This window comes from Megalobrama amblycephala, unplaced genomic scaffold (genome assembly GCF_018812025.1).
Source record: "Megalobrama amblycephala isolate DHTTF-2021 unplaced genomic scaffold, ASM1881202v1 scaffold401, whole genome shotgun sequence".
NCBI classification, from domain to species: domain Eukaryota; kingdom Metazoa; phylum Chordata; class Actinopteri; order Cypriniformes; family Xenocyprididae; genus Megalobrama; species Megalobrama amblycephala.
In genome coordinates, this window is record NW_025953359.1 from 257419 (window position 1) to 276174 (window position 18756).

The 18756-nt window shown below is 42.1% G+C and overlaps 1 protein-coding gene across 2 annotated transcripts in view; it reads left to right on the forward strand.

The window, feature by feature from the left end:
- Positions 1–3266, forward strand: part of LOC125261359 (cadherin-2-like) — a 63469-nt gene extending 60203 nt beyond the window's left edge. Inside the window, exon 16 of one of the 2 annotated variants that reach the window (XR_007183272.1) lies at positions 2257–2547. Coding sequence is in view for 1 of the 2 variants with exons in the window: in XM_048179933.1 (XP_048035890.1) it covers positions 2257–2463 (207 nt within the window). In the remaining variant the exon portion in view is untranslated. Of the gene's footprint in view, positions 1–2256 lie in introns of both variants that reach the window. The other variant, XM_048179933.1, reaches the window with a different exon arrangement.
- The last annotated feature ends 15490 nt before the right edge of the window (positions 3267–18756 follow it).

Here is an 18756-nt window from a genome sequence, read left to right on the forward strand (position 1 = left end):
TATGTGCATTTGGGTCTCCCATGTAAGCAGAAATATCTGTGTAATGAGGTTCAAAGTGTGAAAAGAAGTGTCGGCTTACTGAGACTCGTGTGTTTTTATTAAGTTCAACAGAATCAAAACAAGTTGCACTTTGTGTGTTTCCATAAACAGTCACTTTCAAAACAAGTAGTCACTTTCTCAGCTCTCCACAGCTTACAGTCTCCATGATCACACACAAGTGCTCAGTCCAGTCTCTCTCTACCACGTTCATCTCCTGGTGGCTTTTATCCGGTCTCTCCACACTAATTACTGCAACAAGACCATGGGTGTTTGTCATTTTGCACCACTCGTCTCCTTCCCTCTCTCCCATCCCAGACCTAGCTGAACCTCACTAACCCTAACCAGGTTGAATGTTAATTCTGTATGCGCTTGAAAACAATTAAAAAATGTTAGACCAGAAATCATACAAAATAGGCCAAAACCAAAATAAATGCACCAGTGTTCCCTCCACCAAACTGCACCTATCACTGAGAATGAGATAATATGGAGGGATATATTTTGTTTAAATTAATTTTGGAGTAATGAAGGCGGTGTATAACTTTGAACTGGATTAATGTATATCTCCAATTTACAGAACAGCTCTTTACTCTCAACAAGCTTTCTTCCCAGATCTCATCCAACACATCATGTGTAGTTCAGTAGACCAGACTTTAAGGTGCTTGGTGCATACAGATGTTACAAAAGCACAAACAAAACAAAATACCATATGTCTGGTTTCAGGATTAGAAGATAAAAGATCATGAATATTATAATTGTCAGGTTTATTTATAAACTGTGTAATATTTTTCTTTACATAATTTCCCATTTGTAAATAATGGAGGAAGTGAGACTGATGGAGTGCAAATGTACTTTTAAGTTGCGAAAAAGTTTTTGCGAAATTTATCCTCAATACAGAGATCTCCTATACTGCATAAACATTTTCTCCTTTATCCTGAAAAAGCTACATCAATCTGAGAAGACTCAAACGAAGGGTTACGTGATATTTATGTATTAATTGGGACTTTTGGTAATTTATGTAATTTATTTATCTGATTCAAAATCCTCAAAGAATTTTTCAACACAAAATTCCTAAATTACTGATAGATTTACATTCTGTAAAAAAAAAAAAAAAGTAAAGTTGGGAGAGAGGACTCTGGCACTGACATAGCCTCTGCACGAACACATAGAGGAGAAATCTCAGGTAGCATGTAATCTAGGATGTCCCTTTGCCAGAAAGTAGGAGCCTTGGCATTTGCTGCCCAATAATAATGCTTAAAAATGGCCTCCACAATTTTTGCAGTTGTTTTATATATCCATACAAACGAAATAATAACTGAATCAAGTTGTTTTAATTAAAGCTGCTGTCCAAGATTTTTGGCCCTCTAGCGGTTAATAACCAGAACTGCACGCATCTTGCGGAGGAACATTCTAGCCGGAGCTACTTTTCTCCATGTATGTCTATGGCAAGTCACGCAGTTACTGTGATACTCTGCGGCGAGTCCTACCAGTCCGGTCTGAAATAGTGCGAATATAAACACTTATTATAAGTGTACCATAATGATTCAGGGTAAGACAAAAACACGGTTTGGCAAAATGGATTCATGTTGTATATTCTCATTATATCATTTTTGTACATTTTTAACACACAAAAAAGTTGCGGACTGCAGCTTTAATTTTAAAAGAGATATAGAAACTTAGGGAGAGTAATCATCTTTATTACCTTCACATGGCCAATTAGTGAGTTTGTTAATGATGTCTAAAAAAGTAATTTAAACAAATGTATAGGGTTCTTTGGAATTTCCAGGCCAAGATAGGTAAAGTGATCCTCCACTATTTTAAATGGTATACTGTTCAAAAAGGTTATTCGTTAGGGACATAAATTCACTTTTACTTCATTTTAATCCTGAAAGATTACTAAAAGCGTCAATGTAATATAAAATTTTAAGGTCAGAAACCACAGGATCCATTACACACAGTAAAAGATCATCTGCATATATATATGTATGTATATGTACAGCTATGGAAAACATTAAGAGACCACTCCAAGTTCAGAAATCAATGTTAAGTGGTCTCTTAATTTTTTCCATAGCTGTATATATGTATGTGTATATATATATGCTTCATGTAAAGAATCAGAAGGTTTCTTCCTTTGGATTGAATCCTGTAGCATTCCCAGCATATAAGGGGCAGCCTCCAGGATGGAAAAGTTAACTGGAACTTTGTACATTGTCTTTGCAGGGTCTAAGGGCTGCTGATAATGACCCTACTGCTCCACCGTACGACTCGCTGTTAGTGTTTGACTACGAGGGTAACAGCTCTACTGCAGGATCACTCAGCTCCATCAACTCCTCCAGCAGTGATGGAGACCAGGATTACGATTACCTCAAAGACTGGGGTCCCCGCTTCATGAAACTAGCTGACATGTACGGTGGCACAGATGAATGAAAGACAAGAAGAGAGGAATTCCACAGCTTTTTTCCTTATTTCAGATGACAGCTGCAGATATGGGTTTTAAAGTATCAATACAAGCATCCCGAGGCTAAATGTTAATAGTTAACTCAAGGCTTAAAGTAATAGTTATGCATTTATGCTTGTGGAACGCTTTTAGAGTACGATACTCTGTTACACTTGAACTTTACAGTATAGAAGCACAGGTCTTTAATGTGCCTTTTTGTACATTCTTGGGATCCGAAGGATTTATGTTCAAGGCTTTAATTATACTGACTTAAGGAGTGTTTCTGAAATTTAAGGATGTGTTAATCTATGATCAAATGATTATGCTTTTCTCTTTTTCTTAACTGTTCTGCAAAAGGATTATTTAACTTTCTTTTTTGCACAAAATGAAGATTCACAGATTCACTGTAGAACAGACAAATTGTAAGACACTACAATTCACTAGATTCTTAGGATACTTTGCTCAACCACAATTTCACATATGCACATAGTTTGAAATAAAAAAAGATAACTGAAATGTTGGTAATTTCCTACATTATATTGCATTTACACATAAGTTTGTGCTTCACAGTAAAGACTAAAAAAGGGCTATTTCATTAAAGAGCAGAACGAATTTCTAATTGACTCCTAAATTGTTGCATTAATTTCAATGGGATAGTTAATGTCAGAATGGATTTTTCAACATTTATGTGGAAATTTGTTTTGCTCATGTTTTGTAAGGCCCGATGTGTGTACATTTTCATTTCATGAAGTATGAAAAAACAGCATTTAAACAAATATTGATGTACACCTTTGCAAGCGTCTGTATTTCTTGTATGCATTTACAAAACATTCAAATATTCATCAAAAAAGCATGGTGGTTTTCTTCATATAATTCTAGATATATAATACTATTCTAGAAATAAAAAAGCCTGGGATGGATTTGGACAGATACTTGTGGACGACAGGGGCGAACACCGTTTGCTGAAATACGTGGTTGATTCTTTACAGGACGGATGACAAACCACACACTGAAAATTCTTCCCTTCCTTATGATTAAAAAACACTGCCATAATGAGCTGCTCCAGGACACTTTCAGCTCTTCTGCTGCAAATCCTAGTGTACATGAAACAAAAAACAATCATTTGCAGTGTCTTATGCCATCAAAAATAAGAGATTTGGCATTCAGGACACACTGTCTTGGAAGATGAATATTTCCAGTGAGGTAGAATTAATCCATGGACAAATATGAAAGACTGAGGAGAGACTCACGAATGATGTCAAATGATGAGTGTTCCTGAACCTTCAGCTCAGGATAAAGTGAAATACGTGTTACTGTTTTATATTTAACCTGTAGTTTAACGAGTAATGAGAAACAAGACAATGCAGAAGACACTGATTTTTCTGAAGAAAATCTTGATTATAGACACATAATACAATAAAAAATGTCAAACATTATAATTTCATATTTATTTGCAGTTGTAAGATTGAGTTGCAAAGTAGGTCCTCCTTACAAACGTCTTAAGATCTTTGTACATGGAGAGAGAATGCTGCATTATTTAAACTGAAAGAAGTAAAATAAAGATTTTGTTATTATGGTCAGTAATTAGTTAGTGGTGTAAGAGGTTTAGTATCAATACAGCTGGTGACAAACCACAGTAACACAACTGCTAATGTATCAATGCATGAATATCCGTCAATAATCGGTCAGTTATGGGTTGACTTCCAGTGATATCAATATAAACTGGTTAAAAAGGGGGAAGAGGTTCAGATCTACAAACACGAATAAGAAGAACTACAAACATGGTGGATGTGCGTGAGACTACTTCGGTAAAGTTGGTTTTATATTCGCACATTCGGACATCCGTATTCAATAGCCTTGTTAATCACACTACATTGGACATTCAGTGGACATTAACAAGTAAATATGCCATTAAAACAATACTTGCCTATTTTGATCGACTATGAAAAATGTTGTAAGTTGACAATCATTGGTTGTCAATATCATGTCGCTGCTTAAAATTCGCAAACATTAATTTAATGCACATTTATTGGAAAGTCTGAATTTATCAGAAGTCCGAATGTGCGAATATAAAACCAACTTTACCCAAGTCGTGAGACTGACAGTCCTCCATTTTTAGTAAATGCTTTTAAAAACAAACCACCAGCACTTGAGTGCTGAAAAACTATGTCCTTCTTGTTATAAGGTTGGAGGAGGATAATGTAATGAAATTAAGTAATGAAAAACAGTAAGTGTGAGTGATTAATAATAAAAAAACGAAATAAAATATTTATCTCATGTTTTCAATGCTATTTCCGTTACATCATTGTGAACTTAGCTTAGCACAGTTTATAAAGATATGAATAGGAACATTTCAAAACGGATAAGTTTGGCTTACATTAACTACACATTATGCAAAAACACGAGCGGAGTTCTCCGCATAAAACAACCACAGCTGACATGTCTATACATGGTTTATGAAAGCTAAACGTCCTTTATCAAATATATTAGTTAAAAGAAAGTTCCAACCTACCTTTCATCCCGACAGAAAAAGTAAACGAAGGATAAGCAGCAGATGATAATCTGGAGCCACAGGTAAACTTGTGCGTCATGACGTCAGCCCGACTGAATGAATCATCGCCCAGAAACAGCAGATATGGAAATAAGACAAATTTCAGCATTTTAATCATAATACCCCTTTACAATCATAATGACAAAATTAATCAACCGAACCGCTTCCATAAATGTACTTTGTTTTAATTACAAAAACAACATTAACATATTGCCCTGAGATATAAAATAGCCGTTTAAAATACCTTTTTTATTTTTAATTTAATTTCATTTCATTTCATTTCATATTTCTTTTACGTAGAACAGGTTATGGCTTTTTCCAAAGTTTTTCTACTTCAACATAAAATTTAAAATAGTTAATTTTGGTTAAAACATGATTTACGTTGGAAAAAATAAAATAAAATAGAGAACCCACATGACAGCTTGCTGGAGCCATTTGAAAAACCAGAACTGCTTCTGAAATGGACTTTTATATCTTTGCTGTGGTGCATCATGGGAGGTGGGAGAACCCAAAGTGGGGGTTGAAGGGGATTTTTTATTAAAGGGTTTCTTTTATTATTATTATTATTATTATTATTATTATTGAAAGGCTTTGTAATGGTGAAATATGTTGTTGCACAGTATTTATTTATTTATTTTTTAAAAGCTTATAATACTGAGGTTTGTTTATTTGGGGAACTTAATTTCTGGTTGGTTGCTTAGTCAGTGTTGTCAGTGGTTGTGTCCATGAGTATAAATGCCCACTAGCTGAACTATCACAGCATTGTCAGTCTGTGGTGGAAGTTGAAGAGTAAAGAATCTCCTAAAGGTTGTAAGTTTGTTTGAATGTTGTTTGTCTTGTTATGCAGCAGTTTTCTTTTGGCATTAGAAATAAGTTGTCAACAGCTTCAGGGTTTAAATCCATAGAGTCTGGTATAAAGTGAAAAATTGTCTCAGGTTACGCATGTAACCATGGTTCCCTGAGAACAGGGAACGAGACTCTGCGCTGATCACGCTATGGGGAACGTCACTCGTTACTCGTGTTCGAAATGCCAAGAATCACAACACTCCAATCCTATTGGCCGGCGACAGCCTATCACGTCAAACGGCGCGAACCGTGACGACCAGTCTAGGTTTAATCGCAATAAAAAAAAAAATAAAAGGAAAAGGGATGCCTTCCCCAGTCGTCAGACCCAAAAAAAAACATAAAAAAATTGATGGACCAATAAATCACTAGATTCAGGATTCAAGAAAAACGATTGACGTTTTATTAAGATGAAAGAAATTAAGTAATAAACATTTGAAAGTTTCCAGGATAACTTAAACCAGTGGGTGCATAAACTTCAGGAAGACCCAAGGCCCAAAATAACAAACAAAAAGGGTAATAAAAAAACAAGAATGTCCAAAATAACTTCCCTCAACGTATCAAAATAAAATACAACAAATTACCCTTACTACACTAGCAAAAACAGAGCGAACTTAGTTTCAAAAGAAAAGGGCAGGTCATCCCTACAGAACACCTTCACTGTAAATCAAAAACAACATAACATAATCAAAGTTAATGCACAACATAAAAAGGTGGTCTGGCGGCTGGAGAGGAGGCAGGAGAGGTGCGACTGGCCCGAAGCCGCAACAACTCGCCGGCAGGAAACGGAAGAGATGGTTTTAAACCCTCGCTCAGTAATTGTAACCCAATCCCGGCAGAGAGAGGTGGAGCCATCCCGTGATATCCCGCTTGACAGAAACAAAGCAAAAAGAACACACACACACACACACACACACACACAAATAACAATAAACCAAATAAACAATATACAGGATTACACAGTTCCGTAACAAGGGAGCACCTGGGGAAGCAGCCAACATCCTTTCATCTTTGAGGGACTGTTCAGCAGGCATCCCGAAGCATGGCAGGAAAGCGCAGAGTCTCGTTCCCTGTTCTCAGGGAACCCTGGTTACATGCGTAACCTGAGACGTTCCCTTTCGAAAGGGAACTTTAACTCTGCGCTGATCACGCTATGGGGAACGATATACCCACGCCGCCATGCTAGAGGAGAATGCATGCCCAAAATGTCTGGACAAACGTCCGGCAGTTCCAGGGAAAAACCGGGAGCAATTCTCCAAGGCTGTCAGTGACAGCATTCCCTACGGCCAACAGCCCAAGTTGAGCCTAAAAAGAGACCCTCTGAAAAAGGCCTGCCAAGGCTGCTCGAGCATCTGGGACCAACGAACCAAAGAAAGTGGTCCCTCTAAGGGAATGTGGCCAAGAGTCCAAAGGAATCCTGGCCAGTCACTAAGGGGGGGGAACAAAATCACCCCCAATGCCACCAAGGAGGCCTACTACTCAAGCGAAAGCCAAACCTAGCCTGGCCAACCTTGTCTGATACACAGAATCTCCAAGCGCAAACTCCACAGAGGAGAGCGGGAAAGAGCGACTGCAAAAGGCAGTAAGCAACTCAAACCCACACGCAGAGATGGGCATCCTGGAGAGCGGAACTCAGCTGAGCGCTATAAACCCTCGTATGAGGGGAGTACAACCACTCATCCTAGGATCTACTCAGCTTCTGATAAAAGCGCTGAGGAGGCTGTGCGCTAGAAAAAAAACCCTGGTACAGGGGAGCACAAACCAGCATGGGGCCAGTCTGAACGGGAGACTTCACAGAAGTCTACAACCAATGACCGGCCTAGGGAGCTAAGCACAATTACACAGTCAACCCAAAGGGAAGTACGAAGCTCAACCTAACAGACAGACCGCACTGTAGACACATAGCCATGGAGGCTGACCAGAAGGGGCCTACAACATAACTAAAGTTCTTGTAAACGAACTAATATCACAACAAGAACCCAATCCATAAGGTGGTATTCAGGATGGCCCATAAGGCCATTCGACTGAAAACATAGCATGCTAAGCGCCTGAACAACCAAATGATTAGGTAGCTGTGAGTGCCCACGGAACAGCCCGTCCAACACAATCCAACGAGCAGTGTACTCGGTAAAAGCACCTTTTTACTCTTTAAGCAAGAGGAGTACAGCGTACGCCATCACGCGCTAAAGAAGGCCCCATGGGCCTATAACCTCAGCAGACACGTGGCATCAGCTCGTGGCAGTGTTATCAAGCTCCAGGCAGAACAAACCGACTACGGAGGAGGTTAATGAGTCAGCCGGAGCCCTGGCCAGCCAGCGACAAAATCCCTTTCACTGTTTCTTATCAAAAGAAACGCAAAAGGTACATGCCAGCATGTTCCAAAAAGGAGGCCCCACAGGCCTACCCATTACATGCAGCGTCAGCTAGCGGCCATTAAGAGATGGGCATCCCGGAGAGCAGAACTCAGCTAAACGCTATAAACCCTCGTAATGAGGGGAGTAAAATCCGCTCTTCCTAGGATCTACTCAGTGGCTGAAAAAGCACTGAGGAGGCTGTGCGTTAGAAAACCCTGGTACAGGGGAGCACAAACCAGTCTGGGGCCAGTCTGAACAGGAGACTCCACAGAAGTCTACAACCAATGACCAGCTTAGGGAGCTAAGCACAATTACACAGTCAACCCAAAGGGAAGTACGAAGCTCAACCTAACAGACAGACCGTACTGTGGGCACATAGTCATGGAGGCCGGAACAAAGGGCCTACAACATAACTGGAGTTCTTAATAATGAACTAAGCATTCCACAGAAACTCAACAAATGAGGCGATATTTCGGGATGGCCCGTAAGGCCAAACACCTGAAACATAGCATGCTGGATGCATGACCACCAAGTAATTGAGAAGCTGTGAGTGCCCATGAAAACGGGGTTAGGGTTAGGGTTAGGTGAAGAAAAGCAACGCCTCCCCCCAGATAACCGTCTCACGGCTATCCAATTTGGGATAGGGAGGACGCAGGAGTGCACTGGCTGGCGCATGTTTTTGATGAGGCTGTTCCACCCACAACGCTGGTTTTACCTTTTTCCTCCAATACTCCATTCCCCTAGTTGTTTTATTATTCAGATTTGAAATCGCGACCCCTTCCCAAGGCTCCTCCCATCCCCCTTCCCACACGGATATCAATGAGCTTCCCAAGATTGTCCCCCCCAGAGATGTCCCAATTGGCCCCAAACTAATTCTTCCTTCAATAAGGAGTAGGTATGTCACCAGCAACCATAAAATCCAAATCATCCCAAAATCCGGGCTACTCCTGTAAGGGGTAGATTTAGGCCTGTTGTCAGTGACGGGTAGGTTTAGGTATGTGTAGATATATGCCAAGTCCAAGAACTAACTCTGCTACCCAAAAGACACGTCATCAGTGGTGTACCTCAGGATCATTGGGTGTTTCGGCTCTTTAAACACCAGACACGCTCCTCTGAGGCGGCCCGCCAAGGTGATCAATTTCGGCGTGTGTCCTTCCTCCATCCAAGTACAACCCAACCCAAAAACTGATACCAGAAGTCCAAAATTACAACCATTTAACCAAATCCAACCCCAACACCTCAACCAACCTAGAATAACCCTCTGATGCTAGTCACTGATAGAAGATTGGGATCCATTTAAGGCCTTTCCACCCAGGCCACCAACTCTGCGTGCTGTCCAAGTGGACCCAGAGCGGCCGGTACACTTACCTCCTACAGTGCCCCTTCGTTAACACCGCAAGGTCTCCGGGGCACTGCTCGAGGTTCATATTGGCGGGTACCTAAGCACCAAGCTTCTACCAATAATCCCCCCTAGGAACCACCCAACCTTAGCCAGACATCACACACTTACCGTGCAACCGTAAAGGCGAATGATTCCTAACCATCTCCCATTTTCTCAAGCCTCCTAACCATCTGCACCACTTCTCACACCCATGGTGAACTGAATTAACTCTTTACCCACAATCCTTTGCAACCTTTCTTCGATTTATTTCCACTTCCCACAAGTATCTGACAATCGTCAAATTCTCCTCAGTCACCCATTCGGGTTAACCCATTCGGGTTAACCCATTCGGGTTAACCCATTAAGGGTTAGGTTTAGGTATATCGCCGGTGTTCCATCATCTAGAATCCGGGCTATTCCTGTGAGGGTTAGGTTTAGGCAATGTGCAGGTACAGGGATAGCCCAATTATCCCCAGTGACGGTTAGGTTTAGGTATGTCGCCGGTATTCCAGCATCTAGAATCCGGGTTATTCCTATAAGTGTTAGGTTTAGGTATATCGCCGGTGTTCCATCATCTCGAATCCAGGCTTTTCCTGTGAGGGTTAGGTTTAGGTAATGTGCAGGTACAGGGATAGCCCAATTATCTTTAAACTAATTTCCTCCCCCAGTGATAGGGTTAGGTTTAGGTATGTTGCCAGTGTTCCATCATCTAGAATCCAGGCCATTCCTGTAGAGGTTTGGTTTAGGTATGTTGCTTTTTTTCGTGTTTAGGTATATCATCAGAAGGCACTATTTAGGTAGGTATAGATATATACTCAGTCCAAGTGCCAGCCCTCCACATTTAAATCCTATTCCCAAAATTCCACCCCCCAAAAAAATTTTTCATCCTTTTTATAAATCCATTTAATAGGAAATTATGTTCTTTTACATTTTCAATCCATAATTTTTCAAGAAACCTTTTTCACCCCCAATCCTTATGTTCAGGCCCTTAGGAAACCACGTGCCCAATCTGTTAATCCAGAATTTTTCTCTCCTTCGCCTATCCTTAACACCCCACTCTGGATTGTGTTCCAGCCCAAAGACCCTCAAGTTCTGGATCCCATGTCTACCGAAATGAGGCACAGTGTGCCCCTTTCGTAATGTCCCCTTCCTCACCGCGTGCCGGTGCCCCCACATCCTCATGAGGATCGAATTCCCGGTTTCTCCCACATATCTCTTGCCACACCAGGCACACCTGATAAGGTAAATGCAGTTCCTCCGATTCAGGGGAATGGCCTGGGTCAACTTATAGACCCTGGATTGTCCTCCTCTCATCCGGACCCCTGATCCCCCTCCTTTTTTAAGGGTGTCCAGAGTTTTCCCTTTGCCTTTTCCACTAGCGGGAACCAATTCACTGTGTACCAGCATATCATATGGGTTCCTGCCCCTCTTATATGCCGCCACCACCCTGTATTGAGTCCCCAGCGCCTCCTGCCGGGTTAACCTGCTAAAGTTCTTCTGGATACCCAAGGCCAGGCCTCTGGCAGTGCCGGAATACCGGACCACCAGTGGAAGAATCCTTTTCCGTTGTGAGGTGTTCCCACCCTCTTGTCCTGCTGCCTCCTCCTTTGCCTCTGTCCTTAAGAATTGCCTGGAGTAGCCTCTCCTCCTCAGTGCCTCAAACAATGTTTTCACTGCTTGCACCCTATCCCCTTCTCTAGTGCAAATCCTCCTAAATCTTACCAATTGGGACTTCACTATACCTTTGAAAACGTGAGGGTGGTGGTCACTGCCCCGATGCAACAAGGCATGCATATCAGTACTTTTGAAGTATACCTTTGAGTCCAGTCGCCCCGTGTGTTGAAACCCCGGCCCCTTGAAGATTGTAGTATCCAGAAAATTAATCTCAGTCTCATTTCTCTCTACTTTGACCCGAATGGATGGGTGGTGCTGATTCAAGATCTTCATGAAGTCTTTAAAACCCTCCTCAGTACCTTCCCAAACACCCCAGATATCATCTAAGTTAGGGCTGGGCGATGTATCGAATGCTTTTGTCACGCGCATTTCTTCAGTAAAGCCGGTTCCCTGATTACCGCTAAATCGCCGTCACCTGCTTTCAAATGGAGCGGCATTTAATAGACAGAGCCGTAGATCACTGATAAGCCACGCAATATCGCGTTCAATATCGATATGTATCGCCGTCGATATTGAACGCGATATTGCGTGGCTTATCAGTGATCTACGGCTCTGTCTATTAAATGCCGCTCCATTTGAAAGCAGGTGATGGCGATTTAGCGGTAATCAGGGAACCGGCTTTACTGAAGAAATGCGCGTGACAAAAGCATTCGATACATCGCCCAGCCCTAATCTAAGTACCTCCAGTAATGACTGGGTTTACTCTTACACTTCAGGAATACCGATTCTTCCCAATCCGCCATATAAATGTTGGCGTAAGCGGGGGCAAACCTTTTCCCCATTGCTGTACCCTTAATCTGTAAAAAATGGCGTCCATTAAACCCAAAATCATTTCTCCTTAAGCTCAGCTCTAATAGCCTCAGGATGCTCTGATCCGGCCTATCTTCCCTAGGATACCTCCGTAAGCATTTCGCGACTGCCTCCAGTCCCCTCTCTATTTCAATGTTGGTATATAAACTTTCCACATCCATAGAGAAGAGAATGGAGTTGGGACCTATCCCTATACCCTGCACCTTCCCCAGGAAATCTGAAGTGTCCCTAATATAACTAGCATGCTAAAACGAGAGCGGGTTCAGGTGCACCGTAATGAATTCGGCTACCCCATAGCTTTCGCTGCCGCAATCCGATACTATCGGCCTCCCTGGAGGGATATCCGGAAATGGCCATCTAGCTTTGTCCTTGTGAATCTTTGGAAGTAAATAGAACCTCCTTTCCCTAGGGGTATCACTTCCCCAAATATATTCCACCTGTTTAGCACTCAAAAACCCTTTTCCCTGCAGCTGCCTCAACTCTTCCCGAAACATTTCCACCGACTGGAGGAAGATCGGTTCCCGCAACTCCTCATAGAATTCCCTATCCCCCAGCTGTCTCATAGCCTCCCTCACATATTGTTGGCGGTCCATTACCACCACCACACTACCCTTATCCGCTGGTTTAATGATCAATGATTGATCCACCCTAAGTCCTCTCAAGGCCTCCCACTCCCCTCTTGATAAATTCCCATCCTCTGGAACACGCTTAATCCCTTTCATAATTTTCCTATCCTCCTCTATGATGCTCCACACCACTTCCCCCACCTGGCTATTCCGTGGCTCCCACTCAGATGCACCCGTGAAGGGGGCCCTCTGCCCTTGTCCCTCCTCCCCTTCAAAAAAATCAGCCAACTTCAGCCTCCTATGGTAGGCCGTAAGCCCTTCCTCCACCTCCAGCCTATTCCAGCTGGTCCCTCCCCCATCCCTAGGAATAAAAGACAATCCTTTCTGCAGAACTTTTAATTCCATTTTATCGAGGACTCTAGTTTGGGAGAGGTTCACCACAATCCCCATGCTTTGGTTGACTGGGTGCCTCTCCCCAATCAGTTTAAAGCCTTGGCCCAATGATCCCACATTGCCCTCCCTGTTACCCCAGTCCAGTGTGTAAAGTCCTATTCCGTCCTAAAACGTTCATACGGCAAGGCCTCCAGCGCTCTGCCGGTGCCGGCAATATACGCATTTATCCGATTTAGCGTTGTGCACTGTTTCTTCAGAAGGTATCGGTTGAAATTTATGCTCGGAATAAAAATTTGTGCATTCTGGAACGTATTCCTCGCTACTCCCAGGGTTTTTTGAACAAGCTTCCCCACTGTCTCCACGAATGCACTCGCCCGAACATTAATCCCGAATGACAGGATAACTGCCGTGACCCCATTCGTGGTGGGGGTCTTGTTTCTTAATATCTCATGGGCATGAACCCAGTGTGCCCTAGGGTAACACTCCACCTGGACCCTATCGTCAAAAATTGCTGGCAGTCTTGCCATGTTCGAATCTCCCATAATCAAGATAGGCCTTTTGGGCCTTAGGGACTAGTTCCTGATCTTATTCCCCCCATGCTCCCGTCTCCCGAACATAGGCTCCATTTGCACTTCCTTCTCCTCTCGCCTTTTCCTCTTCCTTCCTCCACCTTCTTCCTCCCCCCGGGGCTCCTGTGGCTGGCTACTCTCCCCCACCACCTCGTCCACCGTGATCCATATGAGATCATTATCCTCTGACGATCCTGATGGCCCCAATTCCACCGACACCACAGATCCTGTCTCCCCTGTGGCACCTATGTCCGTACTCTGTTCCCCTGGCCCTTGTTCCCTGGTTGCGTCCGACCCCGAGGTTAGATGCTCCTAAATATTGAATATTGAATATTGAGAGTCAATATTGTACCGGCATTATTATAAACCCCTTTTCCCCGACAAGGTCCAGTTAACAACCCCATAACCCCCCATATATTACGTCCCTAAGACCCCTAACCACAGTACTTACTAGAACCTGCCCACTTGCGGCCGCCACACCCGGCTGTGCCATTGGAGCCTGTACGTCCCTGGTCGCAGTACCTTCTTGTGCTGTAAGAGTCTGTACCTCCCTGGTAGCAGTACCTCCCGAAGTCTGCACCTCCCTGGTAGCAGTACCTTCTTGTGCTGTAAGAGCCTGTACCTCCCTGGTAGCAGTGCCTCTTCCCATCCTGTCCATTTCCGATCCCTGGTCAACCCAGTAAGGCTTATGTGAGTCCAATAAACGGACCCCAAAGGAGTCCGAATATGGTTGTGCACTGTCCATTCTCTCAGAGGCCGCTCCACACGCATAAAAGAACGAGAATCGGAAGATGTCGCATCGACAGCCCAAGAACGCTTCCCCGTCCATTGCAAAAAATGAAAATATACACGCACCATGATGATAGAAAGAAGGAAAATAAGATTGTATAAACCAAAACCATCACAGAAAAATTCCCCAATGTATGCTAAAAAACTAGAAAAGGTGATAGAAAGGGATAGATATTTTACAGGAACTCTGTGTCGAGTTACCTGTACTTCACTCCATTTTTATAAACTTTAGTACTCACTGAATTGTAATTTCTCTATATGAACTTTTTTAACCCCTCATGAATTTTTTGTAAAAAGATTTTATTTAAATAGCTATTTTTTAGCCTTATTAATATATTTTTTTAATTTATTTGTGAGTGATAGTGGCCCTGTATAAGCCCTGTGTATCCGAAAGGTCAAAAGGTCATTTAAGAATTTTGGTGTTAAAATGAAAAGGGATCCAAAAGAGAGGAATTAAAAATAATCAGGGCTTTTTTTTCATGCGGGTAACCGTCATCAGGGTTCGCGGCCAGCGGGCTAGCGGACTAGCGGGCTAGTGAACTAGCGGGCTAGCTGACTCAGGGTTAGGTTTAGAAGGTGGGTAGATTTTGAACATAAAAAACTGAGGAGGGGTAAAATAATTGTAAGGACAGTGACGGTTAGGTTTAGGTTTTAGAATTGGAGTGGGGTTTAGGGTTAGGCTTATATGAGTCCAATAAACGGACCCCAAAGGAGTCCGAATATGGTTGTGCACTGTCCATTCTCTCAGAGGCCGCTCCACGTGCATAAAAGAACGAGAATCGGAAGATGTCGCATCGACAGCCCAAGAACGCTTCCCCGTCCATTGCAAAAAATGAAAATATACACGCACCATGATGATAGAAAGAAGGAAAATAAGATTGTATAAACCAAAACCATCACAGAAAAATTCCCCAATGTATGTTAACAAACTAAAAAGGTGATAGAAAGGGATAGATATTTTACAGGAACTCTGTGTCGAGTTACCTGTACTTCACTCCATTTTTATAAACTTTAGTACTCACTGAATTGTAATTTCTCTATATGAACTTTTTTAACCCCTCATGAATTTTTTTGTAAAAAGATTTTATTTAAATAGCTATTTTTTAGCCTTATTAATATATTTTTTTAATTTATTTGTGAGTGATAGTGGCCCTGTATAAGCCCTGTGTATCCGAAAGGTCAAAAGGTCATTTAAGAATTTTGGTGTTAAAATAAAAAGGGATCCAAAAGAGAGGAATTAAAAATAATCAGGGCTTTTTTTTCCATGCGGGTAACCGTCATCAGGGTTCGCGGCCAGCGGGCTAGCGGACTAGCGGGCTAGCGAGCTAGCGGGCTAGCGGACTCAGGGTTAGGTTTTAGAAGGTGGGTAGATTTTGAACATAAAAGAACTGAGGAGGGGTAAAAAAATTTTTTGAAAGAACAGTGACGGTTAGGTTTAGGTTTTAGAATTGGAGTGGGGTTTAAAAAGTAGCGGGTTAGCCGTAAAAGGGGTTTTCCTTTGCTGTAGGTCTAGAGGTTAGGGTTAGAAGAAGGGGAGGCATAGGGGATCGGAAGGGTTAGGCTTATATGAGTCCAATAAACGGACCCCAAAGGAGTCCGAATATGGTTGTGCACTGTCCATTCTCTCAGAGGCCGCTCCACGTGCATAAAAGAACGAGAATCGGAAGATGTCGCATCGACAGCCCAAGAACGCTTCCCCGTCCATTGCAAAAAATGAAAATATACACGCACCATGATGATAGAAAGAAGGAAAATAAGATTGTATAAACCAAAACCATCACAGAAAAATTCCCCAATGTATGTTAACAAACTAAAAAGGTGATAGAAAGGGATAGATATTTTACAGGAACTCTGTGTCGAGTTACCTGTACTTCACTCCATTTTTATAAACTTTAGTACTCACTGAATTGTAATTTCTCTATATGAACTTTTTTAACCCCTCATGAATTTTTTGTAAAAAGATTTTATTTAAATAGCTATTTTTTAGCCTTATTAATATATTTTTTTAATTTATTTGTGAGTGATAGTGGCCCTGTATAAGCCCTGTGTATCCGAAAGGTCAAAAGGTCATTTAAGAATTTTGGTGTTAAAATGAAAAGGGATCCAAAAGAGAGGAATTAAAAATAATCAGGGCTTTTTTTTCCATGCGGGTAACCGTCATCAGGGTTCGCGGCCAGCGGGCTAGCGGACTAGCGGGCTAGCGAGCTAGCGGGCTAGCGGACTCAGGCTTATATGAGTCCAATAAACGGACCCCAAAGGAGTCCGAATATGGTTGTGCACTGTCCATTCTCTCAGAGGCCGCTCCACGTGCATAAAAGAACGAGAATCGGAAGATGTCGCATCGACAGCCCAAGAACGCTTCCCCGTCCATTGCAAAAAATGAAAATATACACGCACCATGATGATAGAAAGAAGGAAAATAAGATTGTATAAACCAAAACCATCACAGAAAAATTCCCCAATGTATGTTAACAAACTAAAAAGGTGATAGAAAGGGATAGATATTTTACAGGAACTCTGTGTCGAGTTACCTGTACTTCACTCCATTTTTATAAACTTTAGTACTCACTGAATTGTAATTTCTCTATATGAACTTTTTTAACCCCTCATGAATTTTTTTGTAAAAAGATTTTATTTAAATAGCTATTTTTTAGCCTTATTAATATATTTTTTTAATTTATTTGTGAGTGATAGTGGCCCTGTATAAGCCCTGTGTATCCGAAAGGTCAAAAGGTCATTTAAGAATTTTGGTGTTAAAATGAAAAGGGATCCAAAAGAGAGGAATTAAAAATAATCAGGGCTTTTTTTTCCATGCGGGTAACCGTCATCAGGGTTCGCGGCCAGCGGGCTAGCGGACTAGCGGGCTAGCGAGCTAGCGGGCTAGCGGACTCAGGGTTAGGTTTTAGAAGGTGGGTAGATTTTGAACATAAAAGAACTGAGGAGGGGTAAAAAAATTTTTTGAAAGAACAGTGACGGTTAGGTTTAGGTTTTAGAATTGGAGTGGGGTTTAAAAAGTAGCGGGTTAGCCGTAAAAGGGGTTTTCCTTTGCTGTAGGTCTAGAGGTTAGGGTTAGAAGAAGGGGAGGCATAGGGGATCGGAAAAGGATACAAATCTAGCAGTCTGAGGGCCTCAAAGAAAAAAAACTAGCAATCTGAGAGCATCAGAGATACAAATTTAGCAGTCTGAGAGCATCAGAGATACAAATTTAGCAGTCTGAGAGCATCAGAGACACAAATTTAGCAGTCTGAGAGCATCAGAGACACGAATTTAGTCATCTGAGAGCATCAGGAAAATAAAATTTTAGTAATCTGAGGGCATCAGAAAGATATAAATTTATAGCAGTCTGAGAGCATCAGGAAGACAAAAAGTCTAGCAGTGCGAGTGCAACAGAAAGAAGGATGCAAATCTAGTAATACGAGAGCATCTAGGTTTCATTAAGTCCCCTAGGAAATTTTGTATCCAATTTTCTGATCCAAGTAGCTTCCGCCTTGAGACGATCCTTAAGTGACCAATTGGGGTTGGACTGCAATCCGGTTGCGCGCAGCGCATGTACACCATGTAAAAGAAAATGCTGGACAACATATCTGCGTTTTTCAATTTTGTGGGTTATGTTATGTACGTGCTGGTAAATCCTAACTCTCAATTCATTTTTTGTCTGTCCAACATACTGTTTCTTACACTTGGTGCAAAATACTAAATAGACACAATTGCAGACCTCGTGCGAAAGTGCTCTGGGGAGCTGGAAGACCTTTTTTGAAAAACGACTGACCACCATATGAGCCGATGAGTAGTACTTGCAGCGGCCCACCCTGCCTTTTGGAGGATCTTTATAAATTTTACTCTGAACTAATCTGTCCATCAAATTGGTGTTTCTGCGGTAGGCTGCAATGGGTCTATGTCGTGTGAGGAATTTTGAAGGCTCCAGGAATTTTTGGAAATTAGCTTTAATGCATCGATTCAGTTGCTGGCTTTGGAGGGAGAAATGTGCAACCAAGGGCACGATCTTTTCTCTCGAAGTGATCTCGACCTCCTGAGTCGCTCTGGGTTGATCAAATGTTTTCAGAGCTTTTCTCAAAAAAGAGCGCGAATACCCTCTCTGTTTAAGTGCAGAAAAAAGAATTTTTACAGCTGAGAAGAAAGATGTCTCTTGAGTACAAATTCTCTTGAATCTCAGGAGCTGCGATTTAATAATTCCCCGAAAAGTATGCTTGGGGTGAAAGCTGTGTTTATGCAGTAACGAGTGGGTATCCGTGTCTTTGAAATAGACTCTGAAGTCCAGCAAGCCTGTTTCCAAAAAACCTGGGCCTTTAAAAGAAACAACATCCAAGAAGTTCACCTCATTAGGATCTACTG